This window comes from Lotus japonicus, chromosome 4 (assembly GCF_012489685.1).
Source record: "Lotus japonicus ecotype B-129 chromosome 4, LjGifu_v1.2".
NCBI classification, from domain to species: Eukaryota; Viridiplantae; Streptophyta; class Magnoliopsida; order Fabales; family Fabaceae; genus Lotus; species Lotus japonicus.
The window spans coordinates 70,318,559-70,337,346 of NC_080044.1; the positions used below are offsets into that span (position 1 = coordinate 70,318,559).

General features: G+C 33.2%; 1 protein-coding gene across 1 annotated transcript; it reads left to right on the forward strand.

Moving 5' to 3' along the window:
• Positions 1-1,325: 1,325 nt before the first annotated feature.
• Positions 1,326-2,532, forward strand: LOC130715347 (uncharacterized). The gene has a single exon (XM_057565433.1). The coding sequence runs from the start codon at positions 1,357-1,359 to the stop codon at positions 2,314-2,316; it is 960 nt and encodes a 319-aa protein (XP_057421416.1). The 5' UTR covers positions 1,326-1,356; the 3' UTR covers positions 2,317-2,532.
• The last annotated feature ends 16,256 nt before the right edge of the window (positions 2,533-18,788 follow it).

Sequence of the window (18,788 nt, forward strand, 5' to 3'; positions counted from 1 at the left end):
TCAATCATATTTCACTCTTTATTTTTATTCACCGATGTGGGCCTTCTACTCCATGACTCCACCATTTCAAGCTTTTCACCGTTCATCCGCATTCACCTCAACCATTGCTTTCCCCTTTCATTTTTCTTTCCCCTCATTTGTAATTTTGCTGTCAAAAAAAGTTGAAGTAATTTTGATATTTAATAATTTAGTTACTCATATTAAATATTATTAGTATATTTAATTTTTTTAAATTGAGGTAAAAGTTGTCTAATATATTTAAAAAGTAAATAGTTGTATATTATACTAATAGTTGACTAATATTAACCAACTAATAGTTGACCAATATATTTAAGAAGTAAATACACTTATTAATTAAGATAAATGATTCATAAATATATTTAATTTTAATTTATTAAAATGTTAAATATTTTATTTTTATATTATAATATATTTTATGTATTATTTGATATTTTTGAAATATTTTTTCTTCATGTTATGGATAATACTCAAAGTTGAAGTAATTTTGATATTCAATAATTCAATAAGTACTTTACATACTCATATTAAATATAATTAATGCATTTAAATTTGTTCTACTCAAGTAATTATAGTTGGTTAATTTTTTTCCTTCATTAAATAATTTTTTATATATATAATTATATATAGATGTGTCTGTATATTATTCATACTTTTTGTCAAGTTGTTAACTATTAGTAATTATTTTATCATATAATTATTTAATATTCAAATTTTGAAATAAATACTATTTTTAATGAAATAAATTATGGTTCAATGAATTTAGTAGATAATTAATATGCGTATTAAGATAGATAAATTTAGCAGGCAACTAGCTTAATTTCTGCTTATTTAAATTAATGACTTTAAGACCATGGATAAAGACTTTTACTCATATCTTTGACTGTCTTTATCCATTTAGAAAACTGTAGATATCTATTCGAATAAATGATTTTTTTAATTTGAACTTGTGTCCATCATCCTTATAAGTTGTATATAACTTGTCATTTAATTTTATGATTTAAAAAATTAATATTAAACCCTCCCACTTTGTATTCTCTTACTACTACGCATGCATTCATATAAAGTCAAAACAAGTATTTGTCCCTTGTTTCTTTACAGATTCATCAGTTTTTTACTCTCTAAGAGTAAATGCAACTCTTAAAACCTGAAATCCGCAAGTAGTGTTTGCCATAATCCCCTCACTGGGCATGTCTTTTTGTGATTCCTCATATGTGTTCATTGAACCTTTGCATTTCTTCACACCAAAACCCCCTACTCCCTCCCTATATATATATGTGGTTTCACCATCACTCATATCCATCCATCATCAACACAAAAATCCTCTGTTAGATCCTGATGGATGCTTTCACTGTCTCTCAGGAGAAGTTCATTCTGTTCCACAAAATTGACAGGGATGTCTACGCCATCATGGTCATGAACCTTTTTCGTGATCCACAACAGTCCATGCAAGTCCTCGGCATGTGGCTCTGGCTTGAGAGAGTTGGCTTCCGCAATGTGGTGAAAAAGGTTCACTCTTTGCCCAACCTTCTGATCAATGAAGTTGCCGATGAGACGGTGCTATGTCTGAGTGTCATCAAGGACACTCCGAACATACCACTGTTTCTTGATGGCAATGCCATTGGGAATGGCAATGAGATTAACCTTCTCCAGAGCCTGACGGAGAAGGAAATCACTCTCCGATTCTTTTATGAGAATCGCGGTGCCGCGACTCACGGGGTGGCCATAATGGTGAATGATATCTGCATGAGAGCGGTCTCTGACATCATGGAGCAAGCCATGATGCGGAACGCGGCGGACAGGATGGCGGAGGCGCACAAGGTGCTGGTGCAGACGCAGGCATGGAATTCTAACAACAAATTCTGGTTTGGGACAATTGGGCCATCTACTAGGAGGGTTGGAAATCTTGGTGGTGGTGGCGGTGCTGTTGCTGAGATGGTGGCGGTTCAGAGGAATCAGAGCAATGAAGTGGCGGTTCCAGCAGATGACAGGACTCTGTTCGTGACATTCTCAAAGGGGTACCGCGTGCAGGAATGGGAGGTGAGAGAGTTTTTCACAATGGCTTATGGTGATTGCATTGAGGCTTTGTTTATGCAGGAAGTGCAGCCAAATGAACAGTCTCTATTTGCTCGCATTGTTTTTAAGAAGATTTGCACCATTGACATGATTCTGAGAGGGTCTACAAAAGCCAAATTCACAATCAATGGAAAGCATGTCTGGGCGAGGAAGTTTGTGCCAAAGAGAACCAGGAGTTTTCTGCCCGGAGAATCATCCTCTGGGTCTGGGTCTGGGATATAGACAAATTTATGAATTTCTGTGAGGGTAGTGGGTGATTTTATCTGGTTCTGCATGGTTTTGTTTTGTTGTTAATTGTTGTTGTTTTTACCTTCATGAGTGAGTGTATGAACAGAAGAATAAAGTGGATGTAATCCAAACTTTTGTTGCGGTTTCTGAAGAATAAAGTGGATGTAATCCAAACTTTTGTTGAAGTGAAATTGAAATCGGTTTCTGAATAAAGTGGGGTATGAATTACTGTATATATAGTCTGAGTTTTGCTTCTTTGTTAGAACTATAGAGAAGAAACACACCATACTAGATGAGATAGTACTGGAAATTAAAAGAAAAAGGTTATCTAGTCTTTCTTCTACGTACGAATGAATAGTCTCATCCCTTGTAGAAATACATAGTAATTGTTACCAGGAAGATATGCACACAATATGATAGTATTCTTATTGGGTGGATAGTTTCATCGGATGAGTCATCGATCATTTTTTTTTTCTTTTAAGGTGATTATTTTTAAAATGGTTCACCTTATAACTTATAATATATATAATATATTCAATGCGTAAGTTATACAAATTATCTTTTTTTTTTAATATGGTTCACCTTATAATATTATCTTTCTTTGTTTCGAAATGGTTTTCTTTTTAATATGTCCAATGTGATCATTTTTTGTTGGGTTGTTTAAACTATCCACAAGGATAATTTAACCTCATTCTAGGTGGATCAAATAAAATTTAGACAAATGCTTAAGGTTACGGATACGAAACTTTCGAATACACTAATTATACTGATAACCACCCCATATTTTTCTTCAAAGAATAGGTGCTATGCTTGTTAAGTAATGTTTTCAAGAGTTTCGCCAATTTTTTTTTTCGCCCTATACAACATCGCTGTAAACTTTAAGATCTCTGGGAGCCCCCACCACCCAAATATTTTCAGAAAAACTGTAACTATAGTCCCAAGTAGAAGCTAAGTGTAGAACCACATTCTCCTTCCCCAATGGCATTCAGAAAATCCACGCAAACAAGAACTAGCTATTGACAAAGGGTGCTTCATATCTATAGCCAAATGAATTCTAATTTTATCGATGTGGGCCTTCTAAACCAACACGATAATAAATGAACTTTTTCAATCCTACTTCACTCTTTACTTTTATTCACCGATGTGGGACTTCTACTCCATGACCCCAAAATTTTCAGAAAAGCTCTCACTAACCACAAGTAGAAGTGTAGAATTGCATACTCATTTTCAAAGACATTCTGAAAATCCACGCAAATAAGAACAAACCGCCGGCAAAGGATGCTTCATATCTATAGCCAAATAAATTCTAATTTTACCGATGTATGCCTTCTACACCATCACAATAATAAATGAACTTTTCAATCCTACTTTACACTTTATTTTTATTCACCGATGTGGATCTTCTACTTCATGACTCCAAAATTTTAGAAAAACTCTCACTAAGCCCAAGTAGAAGTGTAGAGCCTGCTCATTACAATTTCAAACCTATATATACTAAAATTCAAAAGAATATAAAAAAAGATAAATAATGTGAAAAAGCAAAAGAAAAAAAATTAAATGAATCATCATTCTCCTTCCCAATGACATTCTGAAAATCCACGCAAACAAGAACCAACCACCGGTAAAAGACGCTTCAAATCTATAGACAAATGAGTTCTAATTTTACCGATGTGGGTTTTCTACACCATCACGATAATAAAAATCTTTCAATCCTACGTACTTCACTCTTTATTTTTATTCACCGATGTGGGTCTTCTACTCCATGACTCCAAAATTTTCAGAAAAACTCTCAATAACCCCGCCACCCCAAAAATTTCATAAAAACTTTCACTAACCCCAAGTAGAAGTGTAGAATCGCATGCTCCATCCCAATGGCATTCTGAAAATCCACGCAAACAAGAACAAACCACCGACAAAGGATGCTTCATATGTATAGCCTAATGAGTTATAATTTTACCGATGTGGTCCTTCTACACCATCACGATAATAAATTAACTTTTCAATCCTAGTTCACTATTTATTTTTTATTCACCGATGTGGGCCTATTACTGCATGACACAACTTTCAGAAAAACTCTCACCACCCAAGTAGAAGTGTAGAACCGCTTTCTCATACCCAAAGACATTATGAAAATCCATGCAAACAAGAACCATTCACCGGTAAATGATGCTTCAAATCTATAGTCAGATGCGTTCAAATTTTAGAGATGTGGGCCTTCTACACCATCAAGGTAATAAAGGAACTTTTCAATCCTATTTCACATTTTATTTTTATTCACCGATGTGGGTCTTCTACTCCACGTTTCAACCAGTTCAAGCTTTGCACTGTTCATCTGCATTCGCTTCAACCATTGCTTTCCCCTTCCATTTTCGTGCACCTCATTCGTAGTTTGCACAAAAACTCTCTCTAACCCAAAGTAGAAGTGTAGAACCTCATTCTCCTTCTCCAATGGGATTCTGAAAATCCACGACACGAGAACTAACCACCAACAAAGGATGCTTCATATCTATAGCCAAAGGAGTTTTAATCTTACCGATGTGGGTCTTCTACACCATCGCGATAATAAATGAACTTTTCAATCATATTTCACTATTTACTTTTATTCACCAATATGAGCCTTCTGCTCCATGACTCCATAACTTCAAGCTTTTCACTGTTCATCCGTATTCAACTCAACCTTTGCTTTTCCCTTTCATTTTTCGTTCACCTCATTCATAGTTTTCAGCAAAACTCTCACTATCTCCAAGTAGGAGTGTGGAACCACATTTTCCTTCCCAATGGTATTCTCAAAATCCACAAAAAATAAAAAAAAACTAACCACCAATAAAGGATGCTTCATATCTGTAGCCAAATGAGTTTTAATTTTATCGATGTGGTCCTTCTAAAAAAACACGATAATAAATGAACTTCTCAATCCTACTTCACTCTTTATTTTTTTTCACCGATGTGAGCCTTCTACTTCATGACTCAAATTTTTTCAGAAAAGCTCTCACTAACCACAAATAGAAGTGTAAAATTGCATGCTCCTTCACAATGACATTCTGAAAATCCACGCAAATAAGAACAAACTTCCGGCAAAGGATGTTATATATCTATAGCCAAATGAGTTCTAATTTTACTGATGTGGGCCTTCTACACCATCACAATAATAAATGAACTTTTCAACCCTACTTTACTCTTTATTTTTATTCGCCGAGGTGGGTCTTCTACTCCATGACTCCAAAATTTTAGAAAAACTCTCACTAAGCCCAAGTAGAAGTGTAGAGTTGGCTAGTTACAATTTCCAAACTATATATTCTAAAATTCAGAAGAATAGAAAAAGAAAAAAAGATAAATAATGTGAAAAAGCAAAAGCAAAATCAAATGAATCATCATTCTCCTTCCCAATGACATTTTGAAAATCCACGCAAACAAGAACCAAGCACCGGTAAAGGAAGCTTCAAATCTATAGACAAATGAGTTCTAATTTTACCGATGTGGGCTTTCTACACCATTACGATAATAAGAATTTTTCAATCCTACATATTTCACTCTTTATTTTTATTCACCGATGTGGGTCTTATACTCCATGACTCCCAAATTTTAAGAAAATCTCTCAATAACCCCCCCACCCCAAAATTTTCATAAAAACTCTCACTAACCCCAAGTAGAAGTGTAGAATCGTATGCTCCTTCCCAATGGCATTCTGAAAATCCACGCAAACAAGAACAAACCACGACAAAAGATACTCATATCTATAGCAAAATGAGTTATGATTTTACCGATGTGGTCCTTCTACACCATCACAATAATAAAGGAACTTTTCAATCCTAGTACACTAATTATTTTTTATTCACTGATATGGGCCGACCGCATGACTCAAAAATTTCAGAAAAAATCTAACCAACCCAAAGTAGAAGTGTAGAACCGCATTCTCCTTCCCAATGACATTATGAAAATCCATGCAAACAAGAATCATTCACCGGTTAAAGGATGCTTCATATGCTTCATATCTATAACCAAATGAGTTCTAATTTTACCGATGTGGGTCTTCTACACCATCATGGTAATAAAGGAACTTTTCAATCCTATTTCACTTTTTATTTTTATTCACCGATGTGAGTCTTCTACTCCATGATTCAACCAGTTCAAGGTTTGCACTGTTTATCTGCAATCGCATCAACCATTGCTTTCCCCTTCCATTTTTGTGCACCTCATTCGTAGTTGGTAGAAAAACTCTCTCTAACCCAAAGTAGAATTGTAGAACTTCATTCTCCTTCCTAAATGAGATTATAAAAATCCACGAAACAAGATTTAACCACAAAACAAAGGATGCTTCATATCTATAGCCAAAGGAGTTTTAATCTTACTGATGTGGGTCTTCTACATCATCGCGATAATAAAGGGACTTTTCAATCCTATTTCACTATTTATTTTTATTCGCGGATGTGAGCCTTCTACTCCATGACTCCACCATTTCAAGATTTTCACTGTTCATCCGTATTCAACTCAACCTTTGCTTTTCCCTTTCATTTTTCATTCACATCATTCATAGTTTTCAGCAAAACTCTCACTATCTCCAAGTAGGAGTGTGGAACCACGTTTTCCTTCCCCAATGGTATTCTGAATATCCACACAAACAAAAACTAACCACCAATAAAGGATGCTTTATATCTATAGCCAAAGGAGTTTTAATTTTATCGATGTGGGTCTTCTAAACAAACGTAAAGGAACTTTTCAATCCTACTTCACTCTTTATTTTTATTCACCGATGTGGGCTTTCTACTCCATGACTCCAAAAATTTCAGGAAAGCTCCCACTAACCCCAAGTAGAAGTGTAAAATTTCATGCTCCTTCCCAATGACATAATGAAAATCCACGCAAATAAGAACAAACCACCAGCAAAGGATGCTTCATATCTATAGCCAAATGAGTTCTAATTTTACCGATGTGCGCCTTCTACACAATCACAATAATAAATAAACTTTTCAATCCTACCCCACTCTTTATTTTTATTTATCGATGTGGGCCTTCTACTCCATGACTCCAAAATTATAGAAAAACTCCCATTAAGCCCAAGTCGAAGTGTAGAGCCTGCTCATTACAATTTCCAACCTATACATACTAAAATTCAAAAGAATAGAAAAAAAATATATAAATAGTGTGAAAAAGCAAAAGAAAAATTAAATGAATCATCATTCTCCTTCGCAATTCTGAAAATCGGAATCCACACAAACAAGAACCAACCAGAGGTAAAAAATCGCTGCAAATCTATAAAGAAATGAGTTCTAATTTTACCGATGTGTGCTTTATACACCATCACGACAATAATAGTTTTTCAATCCTACGTACTTCACTCTTTATTTTTATTCACCGATGTGGGTCTTATACTCCATTACTCTAAAATTTTCAGAAAAGCTCTAAATAACCCTGCCACCCCAAAATTTCCAGAAAAACTCTCTCTAACCCAAAGTAGAAGTGTAGACACTCATTATCCCTCCCCAAAGGGATTACTAAAATCCACGAAACAAGAACTAACCACCAACAAAGGATGTTTCATATATATAGCTAAATGAGTTTTAATCTTACCGATGTGGGTCTTCTATACCATCGCGATAATAAACGAAATTTGCAATTCTATATCACTATTTATTTTTATTCACCGATGTGACCCTTCTCCATGACTCCACCACTATAAGCTTTTCATTGTTCATCTGTATTCAACTCAACCTTTGCATTTCCTTTTCATTTTTGGTTTAACTCATTCATAGTTTTCAGCAAAACTCTCACTATCTCCAAGTAGGAGTGTGGAACCATATTTTCCTTCCCCATTGGTATTCTGAAAATCCACACAAACAAAACTAACCACCAATAAATGATGCTTCATATCTATAGCCAAAGGAGTATTAATTTTATCGATGTGGGCCTTCTAATCCAACACGATAATAAAGGAACTTTTCAATCCTACTTCACTCTTTATTTTTTTTTCATCGATGTGGGCCTTCTACTCCATGACTCCAAAATTTTCAGGGAAGCTCTCACTAATTCCAAGTAGAAGTGTAAAATTGAATGCTTCTTCCCAATGGCATTCCAAAAATCCACGCAAACAAGAACAAACCACCAATAAAGGATGATTCATATCTATAGTCAAATGAGCTCTAATTTTACCGATGTGGGCCTTGTACACCATCACGATAATAAAGGAACTTTTCAATCCTAGTTCACTATTTATTTTTTATTCACCGATGTGGGCCTATTACTGCATGACTCAAAACTTTCAGAAAAACTCTCACTAACCCCAAGTAGAAGTGTAGAACCATATTCTCTTTCCCAATGACATTATGAAAATCCATGCAAACAAGAACCATTCACCTGTAAAAGATGCTTCAAATCTAAAGCCAAATGAGTTCTAATTTTACCGATGTGGGCCTTCTACACCATCATGGTAAAAAATGAACTTTTCAATCATATTTCACTTTGTCTTTTTATTCACCGATGTGGATCTTCTACACCATGATTCCACGAGTTCAAGCTTTGTACTGTTCATTTGCATTCGCTTCAACAATTGCTTTCCCTTTCAATTTTCGTGCACCTCATTCGTTGTGTGTAGAAAAACTCTCTCTAACCCAAAGTAGAAGTGTAGAACCTCATTCTCGTTCCCCAATGGGATTCTAAAAATCCACGAAACAAGGAGTAACCACCAACAAAGGATGCTTCATATCTATTGCCAAAAGAGTTTTAATTTTACCGATGTGGGCCTTCTACACCATCACAATAATAAATGAACTTTTTAATCCAGCTTTACTCTTTACTAGATATTATACATGTGCGTTGCATGAGTTTACTTACAATATTTTTTAACATTATATATAAATTATTATAGTTTAAATAAATAATTTTTTTTTAATTATAATTGTAAATAAACTGTGTTAAGACATTTCAATAAATATTATTAGATTTTTTTGTATAAATAATTAATATTACTCAAATTTTACTATTGATATTTAATTATTAGCATAGAAATGATTTTTAGAAATAAAAAAATTTATGAAAAATTATGAAGTTAATTTGAAATATTTAAATTACATAAAAGAATGTTAAGTGCTAGTGTCATGAAATAAATTTTAATATCATTTTTTATACTTTTGTTCTGGAAATGAACACTCAAGAATGGTATAAGCCTCAAACCCTAGTAAAGCATGAGTCTAGTAATAGCCTAATCCTTTAGAATAAATGCCGAATGATCCTTTGCAATGATCATAAAGTCCCCTTTTATAAAGGTTACATGAAACCCTAACTTTGCCACTAATGGGGCGTGTTGGATCGTACCTCACTCGGCCCAACTCCCTTACATACATCAACCGCCCCTGGCGCTTGCCCTAAGGGGGTCCCTAATCTCCTAAGTCCTTTCTCTCGCCCCTAGCGAGTTCCTCTCTTTTAGGTCTTGTTCGTCCCTGGGCAAGTTCCTCTAGGGTGTGGGGGGCTCGCCCAATCCAACTAATTTTTACCAAGAAAGTCATTTGTTGTGACTTGTCAAGATCAAGAAGAATAAAATTAATTTTAAATTTTAGAATTATGATAAGTGATAACATAAATAGCTTAAAATATTATCAAGCGAATTTAAATTTATTTAACTTATTTGGTTTCCGAATGTTTTCTCAAAGCCGATAGCCAAGAGACTTATAATCTCTCGAGGTTCTACGATCACATTAAATGGATATAACTATCACAACGAACATTTATTCAACTTTGACCATTATTATTTTTCTCTATTATGCTTCCTTAAGTAATTTTTTTTTACAACAAAAGATGAATATTATTAATAGCAAATGATTCATGAGAACAACCCTCTCATGGATAAGTAATTTTTACTAATATATCATAGACCAAATTATTATTAGATATTTTTCAATAATGCACATATATGTTATAGTTAACTTTAAATTCATTTTAGCGGCGCTTTTTAATTTTAAAACTATTTATCTACATTATTTATTAAAAATATTATTTTATTATTAACTAATTTTAATTTTCAATATTTGTCAAATGCGAAACTAAAGAAAATTTCAGTTTTTTTTAACAAAATTAATTTTTAATATTGACAATAATTTTTTTAGTTTTAATTTGAGAATTATATGGTTTAATGCATTTAATACATTTTGCTAATGAGTTTAATGCAAAAGCTCAAGTGAGCTTTACATATATATATAGATTTTTATTCACCGATGTGGGTCTTCTACTCCATGACTAAAAAATTTTAGAAAAACACTCACTAAGCCCAAGTAGAAGTGTAGTACCCGCTGATTACAATTTCAAACCTATATATACTAAAATTCAAAAGAATAGAAAGAAAAAAAAGATAAATAATCTGAAAAAGCAAAAGAAAAATCAAATGAATCATCATTGTCCTTCCTTATGACATTATGAAAATCCACACAAACAAGAACCAACCCTCGGTAAAAGAAGCTTCAAATCTATAGACAAATGAGTTATAATTTTACCTATGTGGGCTTTCTACACCAATACAATAATAATAATTTTTCCATCCTACGTACTTCACTCTTTATTTTTATTCACCGATGTGGGTCTTCTACTACATTACTCCAAAATTTTCAGAAAAGCTCTCAATGACCCCGCCACCCCAAATTTTTTAGAAAAACTCTCACTAACCACAAGTAGAAGTGTAGAATCGCATGCTCCTTCCTAATGGCATTTTGAAAATCCACGCAAACTAGAACAAACCACCGACAAAGGATGCTTCATATCTATAGCCAAATAAGTTCTAATTTTACCAATGTGGGTTTTCTACACCATCACGATAATAAATGAACTTTTCAATACTAGTTCACTATTTATGTTTTATTCACCGATGTGGGCCTATTACTGCATGACTCAAAACTTTCAGAAAAACTCTCACCAACCCCAAGTAGAAGTGTAGAACCGCATTCTCCTTCCCAATGACATTATGAAAATCCACGCAAATAAGAACAAACCACCGGTAGAGGATGCTTCATATCTATAGCCAAATGAGTTCTAATTTTACCGATTTGGGCCTTCTACACCATCACAGTAATAAATGAACTTTTCAATCCTACTTTACTCTTTATTTTTATTCACTGATGTTGGCCATCTACTCCATGATTCCAAAATTTTAGAAAATCTCTCATTAAGCCCAAGTAGAAGTGTAGAGCCTGCTCATTACAATTTCCAACCTATATATACTAAAATTCAAAAGAATAGAAAAAAAAGATAAATAGTGTGAAAAAGCAAAAGAAAAATTAAATGAATCATCATTCTCCTTCCCAATGACATTCTGAAAATCCACACAAACAAGAACCAACCGCAGGTAAAAGACCGCTGCAAATCTATAGAAAAATGAGTTCTAATTTTACCGATGTGGGCTTTCTACACCATCACGACAATAAGATTTTTTCCACCCTACGTACTTCACTCTTTATTTTTATTCACCGATGTGAGTCTTCTACTCCATGACTCCAAAATTTTCATAAAAGCTCTCAATAACCCCGCCACCCCAAAATTTTCAGGAAAGCTCTGACTAACCCCAAGTAGAAGTGTAAAATTGCATGCTCCTTCCCAATGGCATTCTTAAAATCCAGGCAAACAAGAACAAACCACCGATAAAGGATGCTTCTTATCTAGAGCCAAATGAGTTCTAATTTTACCGATGTGGGCCTTCTACACCATCACGATAATAAAGGAACTTTTCAATCCTAGTTCACTATTTATTTTTTATTTACCGATGTGGGCCTATTACTGCATGACTCAAAACTTTCAGAAAATCTCTCACTAACTCTAAGTAGAAGTGTAGAACCATATTATCCTTCTCAATGACATTATGAAAATCCATGCAAACAAGAACCATTCACCAGTAAAGGATGCTTCAAATCTAAAGCCAAACGCGTTCTAATTTTACCGATGTGGGCCTTCTACGCCATCATGGTAAAAAATGAACTTTTCAAATCATATTTCACTTTTTATTTTTATTCACCGATGTGGATCTTCTACACCATGATTCCACGAGTTCAAACTTTGTACTGTTCATTTGCATTCGCTTCAACAATTGCTTTCCCCTTCAATTTTCGTGCACCTCATTCGTTGTGTGCAGAAAAACTCTCTCTAACCCAAAGTAGAAGTGTTGAACCTCATTCTCGTTCCCCAATGGGATTCTAAAAATCCACGAAACAAGGACTAACCACCAACAAAGGATGCTTCATATCTATTGCCAAAAGAGTTTTAATTTTACCCATGTGGGCCTTCTACACCATCACAATAATAAATGAACTTTTCAATCCTACTTTACTCTTTATTTTTAATCACCGATATGGGTCTTTTATCCATGACTCCAAAATTTTAGAAAAACTCTCACTAAACCGAAGTAGAAGTGTAGAGAGCCTACTCATTACAATTTCCAACCTATATATACTAAAATTCAAAAGAATAAAAAAAAAGATAAATAATCTTAAAAAGCAAAAGAAAAATCAAATGAATCATCATTCTCCTTCCTAATAACATTACGAAAATCCACACAAACAAGAACCAACCCTCGGTAAAAGACGCTTTAAATCTAGAGACAAATGAGTTCTAATTTTACCGATGTGTGCTTTCTACACCAATACGATAATAAGAATTTTTCAATCCTACGTACTTCACTTTTTATTTTTATTCACCGATGTGGGTCTTCTACTCCATTACTCCAACATTTTAAGAAAAGCTCTCAATAACCCCGCCACCCCAAAATTTTCAGAAAAACTCTCACTAACCTCAAGTAGAAGTGTAGAATCGCATGCTCCTTCCTAATGGCATTCTGAAAATCCACGCAAACTAGAACAAACCACCGACAAAGGATGCTTCATGTCTATAGCCAAATAAGTTCTAATTTTACCGATGTGAGTTTTCTACGCCATCATGATAATAAATGAACTTTTCAATACTAGTTCACTATTTATTTTTTATTCACCGATGTGGGCCTATTACTGCATGGCACTAAACTTTCAGAAAAACTCTTACCAAACCCAAGTAGAAGTTTAGAACCGCATTCTCCTTCCCAATGACATTATGAAAGTCCACGCAAATAAGAACAAACCACCGGCAAAGGATGCTTCATATCAATAGCCAAATGAGTTCTAATCTATATATATATGTAAAGCTCACTTGAGCTATAAGTATTAAATACATTAAACAATGAAGTTAAACAAATTAAATTTCTATTTAACATTCAAAATAATGTAACTTTTGAAACATGTCAATCTTTTTATTTTTTGACTTTACACATGCCAATATAATGTAACCTTTGAATTAAATTATGTAATAATTTTTTATTAAATAAATTAAATATAAAGATTAATTTAGCTAACTATACTAAATAATAAAATTATAAACTAAATTTTGAATTTTATTTTACATTACTCATTTATTATTTCTTTATTTCAAGGAAAAAATCATCAACTATAAAAAAAACTACATTAAATCATATGTCAGTACTATATATTAAATAGTAAAAATATAAATATATTAAATAATAAAAAACTCCAGTTTTTATTAATTGTATTAACTATTAATTATAAATTTCAGTTACTTATAAAAAAATATTTATAAGTATTAATTAAAAAATGTTAGAATATAAATTATCAATCATAAATTGAAGGGGAGAAAGTTAAAATAAAACTAAGTAATATCTTGATACACAAAAAAATATTGAGAATTAAAATTAATTATAATAAAATAATATTTATTAAAAAATAATTAAGAAAATGTTGTCTTTAAATAAAAAAGTGGTGCTCTATAGGTATTTACCATTAACTATAATATGTGTGTATTCGTTGAAAAAAATCTTTAAATATAATATTTGATCTATTATATATTAGTAGAAATTACTTGAAAAAGAATAACGGAGTAAAATAACTATGACCAAAGTTGAATAAGTTTAAATTTAGTAAATAATTCTTTACACTAATAAAATCATTTCTTATTATAATTTTAAAAGTTAAAATTAATTTATTGTGGATATAATGTGTAAAAAATATGTCATTATAACTTATTTAAGATATTAAAATTTATTACTTGATTTCATATATTTCAAATTCACATAATGATTTTCTATATTTTTTCAATGAATAAAATTTTAAGTCTACTTCAGTGCTAATTATTTAATATCAATTACTACAGAGAAATGCATGCGTATTTAATAACAAAGTTGTTTGTGTTGAACATATATGAGACTATTGCTTAGTTTGTGTGTTTGGTGGGTCAAGGTGAAGTGGAATGATTGTCCATATGACTTGGAACAGTTTGCTAGAGACTTTGAGTGTATCGAGTGGCCACGAAAACAAAAGATGCCACGAACAGTGTATTGGGAGCAACCGCCAGCCACTATTTTGAAGTTTAATGTGGATGAGGCGTCGAAAGGGAACCCAATTGTAAGTGGTATTAGCGGGGTTTTGTGGGATCAAGGAGGAGTTGTTAGGTTACTTTGCAAAAGGAACTAGAATGTTGTGAGCTTTAGATGAAGGTTCAAGTAGTGTTACATGCTTTGTTATTTTTCCAGCAATTTAAATTTTCAAATGTGGTGGTTGAGAGTGATTCCTCCTTAGTGGTTGGGTGAGTGTCTAGGGGAGATAGGAGGTCATGAAAATTAAAAAAATGTATTTAATCATATAGAGCATCTGATGTTTGTAATTCAGTGTGTTGGTGTCGTGCATGTATTGCTCGAGGGAAACACTGTGACAAACTTTTTGGTAAATCAAGGGTGTGGTAGAGAACAACAGATAGGGTTTGTTGTGATCCAATGTAATTATCTAAATGAGAATATTGTTCTCATTTTTATTGCGTTTCAATATTTTTTTTAAATATCAATTATTAATTTGAGTAATACTCTAATTATTTAGATCTAGAGAACTATAATTCTATTCAATGAAATGTCTCACCTCTATTATTATTTAATTTATTATATTTTATAATTAAACATATTTTATTTTTATATTTATTAAAACTATAATAATTATATATAATTTTAAAAATATTATAAATCAACCCGTGCAACGCACGGGTATTATTTCTAGTTTTACCTAATTGGGACTTCTACACCATCACAATAATAAATGAACTTTTCAATCCTACTTTACTCTTTATTTTTATTCACCGATGTGGGTCTTCTACTCCATGACACCAAATTTTAGAAAAACTCTCATTAAGCCCAAGTAGAAGTGTAGAGCCTGCTCATTACAATTTCCAACCTATATATACTAAAATTCAAAAGAACAAAAAAAAAAAGATAAATAGTGTGAAAATGCAAAAGAAAAATTAAATGAATCATCATTCTCCTTCCCAATGACATTCTGAAAATCCACACAAACAAGAACCAACCGCAGGTAAAAGACCGCTGCAAATCAATAGACAAATGAGTTCTAATTTTACCGATGTGGGCTTTCTACACCATCACGACAATAATATTTTTTCAATCCTACGTACTTCACTCTTTATTTTTATTCACTGATGTGGGTCTTCTACTCCATGACTCCAAAATTCTCAAAAAAGCTCTCAATAACCCCGCCACCCCAAAATTTTCAGGAAAGCTCTCACTAGCCCCAAGTAGAAGTGTAAAATTGCATGCTCCTTTCCAATGACATTCTGAAAATCCACGCAAACAATAACAAACCACCGATAAAGGATGCTTCATATCTAGAAGCAAATGAGTTCTAATTTTACTGATGTAGGCCTTTTTACACCATCACGATAATAAATGAACTTTTCAATCCTAGTTCACTATTTATTTTTTATTCACCGATGTGAGCCTATTACTGCATGACTCAAAATTTTCAAAAACATTCTCATTAACCCCAAGTAGAAATGTAGAACCATATTCTCATTCCCAATGACATTATGAAAATCCTTGCAAACAAAAACCATTCACCGGTAAAGGATGCATCAAATCTAAAGCCAAACGAGTTCTAGTTTTACCGATGTGGGCCTTCTTCGCCATCATGGTAAAAAATAAACTTTTCAATCATATTTCACTTTTTATTTTTATTCACCGATATGGATCTTCTACACCATGATTCCACGATTTCAAGCTTTGCAATGTTCATCTGCATTCGCTTCAAAAATTGCTTTCCCCTTCAATTTTTGTGCACCTTATTCGTAGTTTGCAGAAAAACTCTCTCTAACCCAAAGTAGAAGTGTAGAACCTCATTCTCGTTCCCCAATGAGATTCTGAAAATCCGTGAAACAAGAACTAACCACCAACAAAGGATGCTTCATATCTAAAGCCAAAGGAGTTTTAATTTTACCGATGTTGGCCTTCTACACCATCACAATAATAAATGAACTTTTCAATCCTACTTTACTCTTTATTTTTATTCACCGATATGGGTCTTCTATCCATGACTCCAAAATTTTAGAAAAACTCTCACTAAACCGAAGTAGAAGTGTAGAGCCTGCTCATTAAAATTTCCAACCTATATATACTAAAATTCAAAAGAATAGAAAAAAAGATAAAAATCTAAAAAAGCAAAAGAAAAATAAAATGAATCATCATTCTCTTTCCTAATGACATTATGAAAATCCACACAAACAAGAACTAACCCTCGGTAAAAGACGATTCAAATCTAGAGACAAATGAGGTCTAATTTTACCGATGTGTGCTTTCTACATCAATATGATAATAAGAATTTTTCAATCCTACATACTTCACTCTTTATTTTTATTCACCGATGTGGGTCTTCTACTCCATTACTCCAAAATTTTCAGAAAAGCTCTCAATAATCCCGCCACCCCAAAATTTTCAGAAAAACTCTCACTAACCTCAAGTAGAAGTGTAGAATTGCATGCTCCTTCCCAATGACATTCTGAAAATCCATGCAAACTAGAACAAACCACCAACGAAGGATGCTTCATATCTATAGCCAAATGAGTTCTAATTTTACCGATGTAGGTCTTCTACACCATCACGATAATAAATGAACTTTTCAATCCTAGTTCACTCTTTATTTTTTATTACCGATGTGGGCCTATTACTGCATGACTCAAAACTTTCAGAAAAACTCTCACCAACCCCAAGTAGAAGTGTAGAACCGCATTCTCCTTCCCAATGACATTATTAAAACCACGCAAATAAGAACAAACCACCGACAAAGGATGCTTCATATCTATAGCCAAATGAGTTCTAATTTTACCGATGTGGGCCTTCTACACCATCACAATAATAAATTAACTTTTCAATCCTAATTTACTCTTTATTTTTATTCACTGATGTGGGTCTTCTACTCCATGATTCCACCACTTCAAGCTTTGCACTGTTCATCTGCATTCACTTCAACCATTGCTTTCTTCTTCCATATTCGTTCACCTCATTTGAAGAACCACATTCTCCTTCCCAATGGGATTCTGAAAATCCATGCAAACAATAACTAACCACCCACAAAGGTTGCTTTATATTTATAGCCAAAGGAGTTTTAATTTTACCGATGTGGGTTTCTAGACCATTGCGATAATAAAGGAACTTTTCAGTCCTATTTCACTCTTTATTTTTATTGATGTGGGTCTTCTACTCCATGACTCAACACTTCAAGCTTTTGACCATTCATCCGCATTAGCTTCTACCATTGCTTTCCCCTTTCTTTTTCGTTTACTTCACTCATTTGTAGTTTTCAAAAAAAATCTCACCAACGTCAAGTAGAAGTTTTGAACCACATTCTCCTTCCCCAATGACATTATGAAAATCCACACAAACAAGAAATAAGCACCAATAAAGGACGCTTCATATCTATAGCCAAAAGAGTTTTAATTTTATCGATGTGGGTCTTCTACACCATCATGATAATAATTGAACTTTTCAATCATATTTCATTCTTTATTTTTATTCACCGATGTGAGTCTTCTACTCCATGACTCCACCACTTCTAGCTTTTGCACCATTCATCTGCATTCACCTCAACCATTGCTTTCCCATTTATTTTTGTTCATCTTATTTGTAGTTGTAAAAGCTTCTACCACTTACTTGCTCACTTGCGCTTTGCTTGCTTGTTCCTCACTTCAACAAGCTTTTTTTCTTTCTGTTCACTACACTCTACTTCTTCCCCTGCTTTACAATGGATTATTTTCACAAATTTTCTCCAGAAAACAAGAAAGGAAATAGGGGCAACAATGAATAAAAAATTGTTCGTTTACTTAAATGTCTAGCAGTGCAAACAAATGCTAGTCTGCATCTCCAAAAACAATTCCCAAAACTTAGTTATGTAAGTGGTTCCTATTCTTCTTAACCCAGTAAACAACCACAACTGAACAATTTGTACATTTTCTGGGATAGAAGCTTTTTTCTGTGTTCATAGATAACATGTGCCAGTCAGTATATTTGAGCATCAAAATGCTGTTTTGATGATGGGGTGATATTCTAGTTCCCATTGCATCCTATTTAATCTCTATTATCATTTTAATTATATTGTGATTAGTACAACTTTTATTTTGGCCAC

Excerpts from the sequence above, each read along its gene's own strand:
- LOC130715347 (XM_057565433.1), top strand. The coding sequence starts at position 1,357 with ATGGATGCTTTCACTGTCTCTCAGGAGAAGTTCATTCTGTTCCACAAA.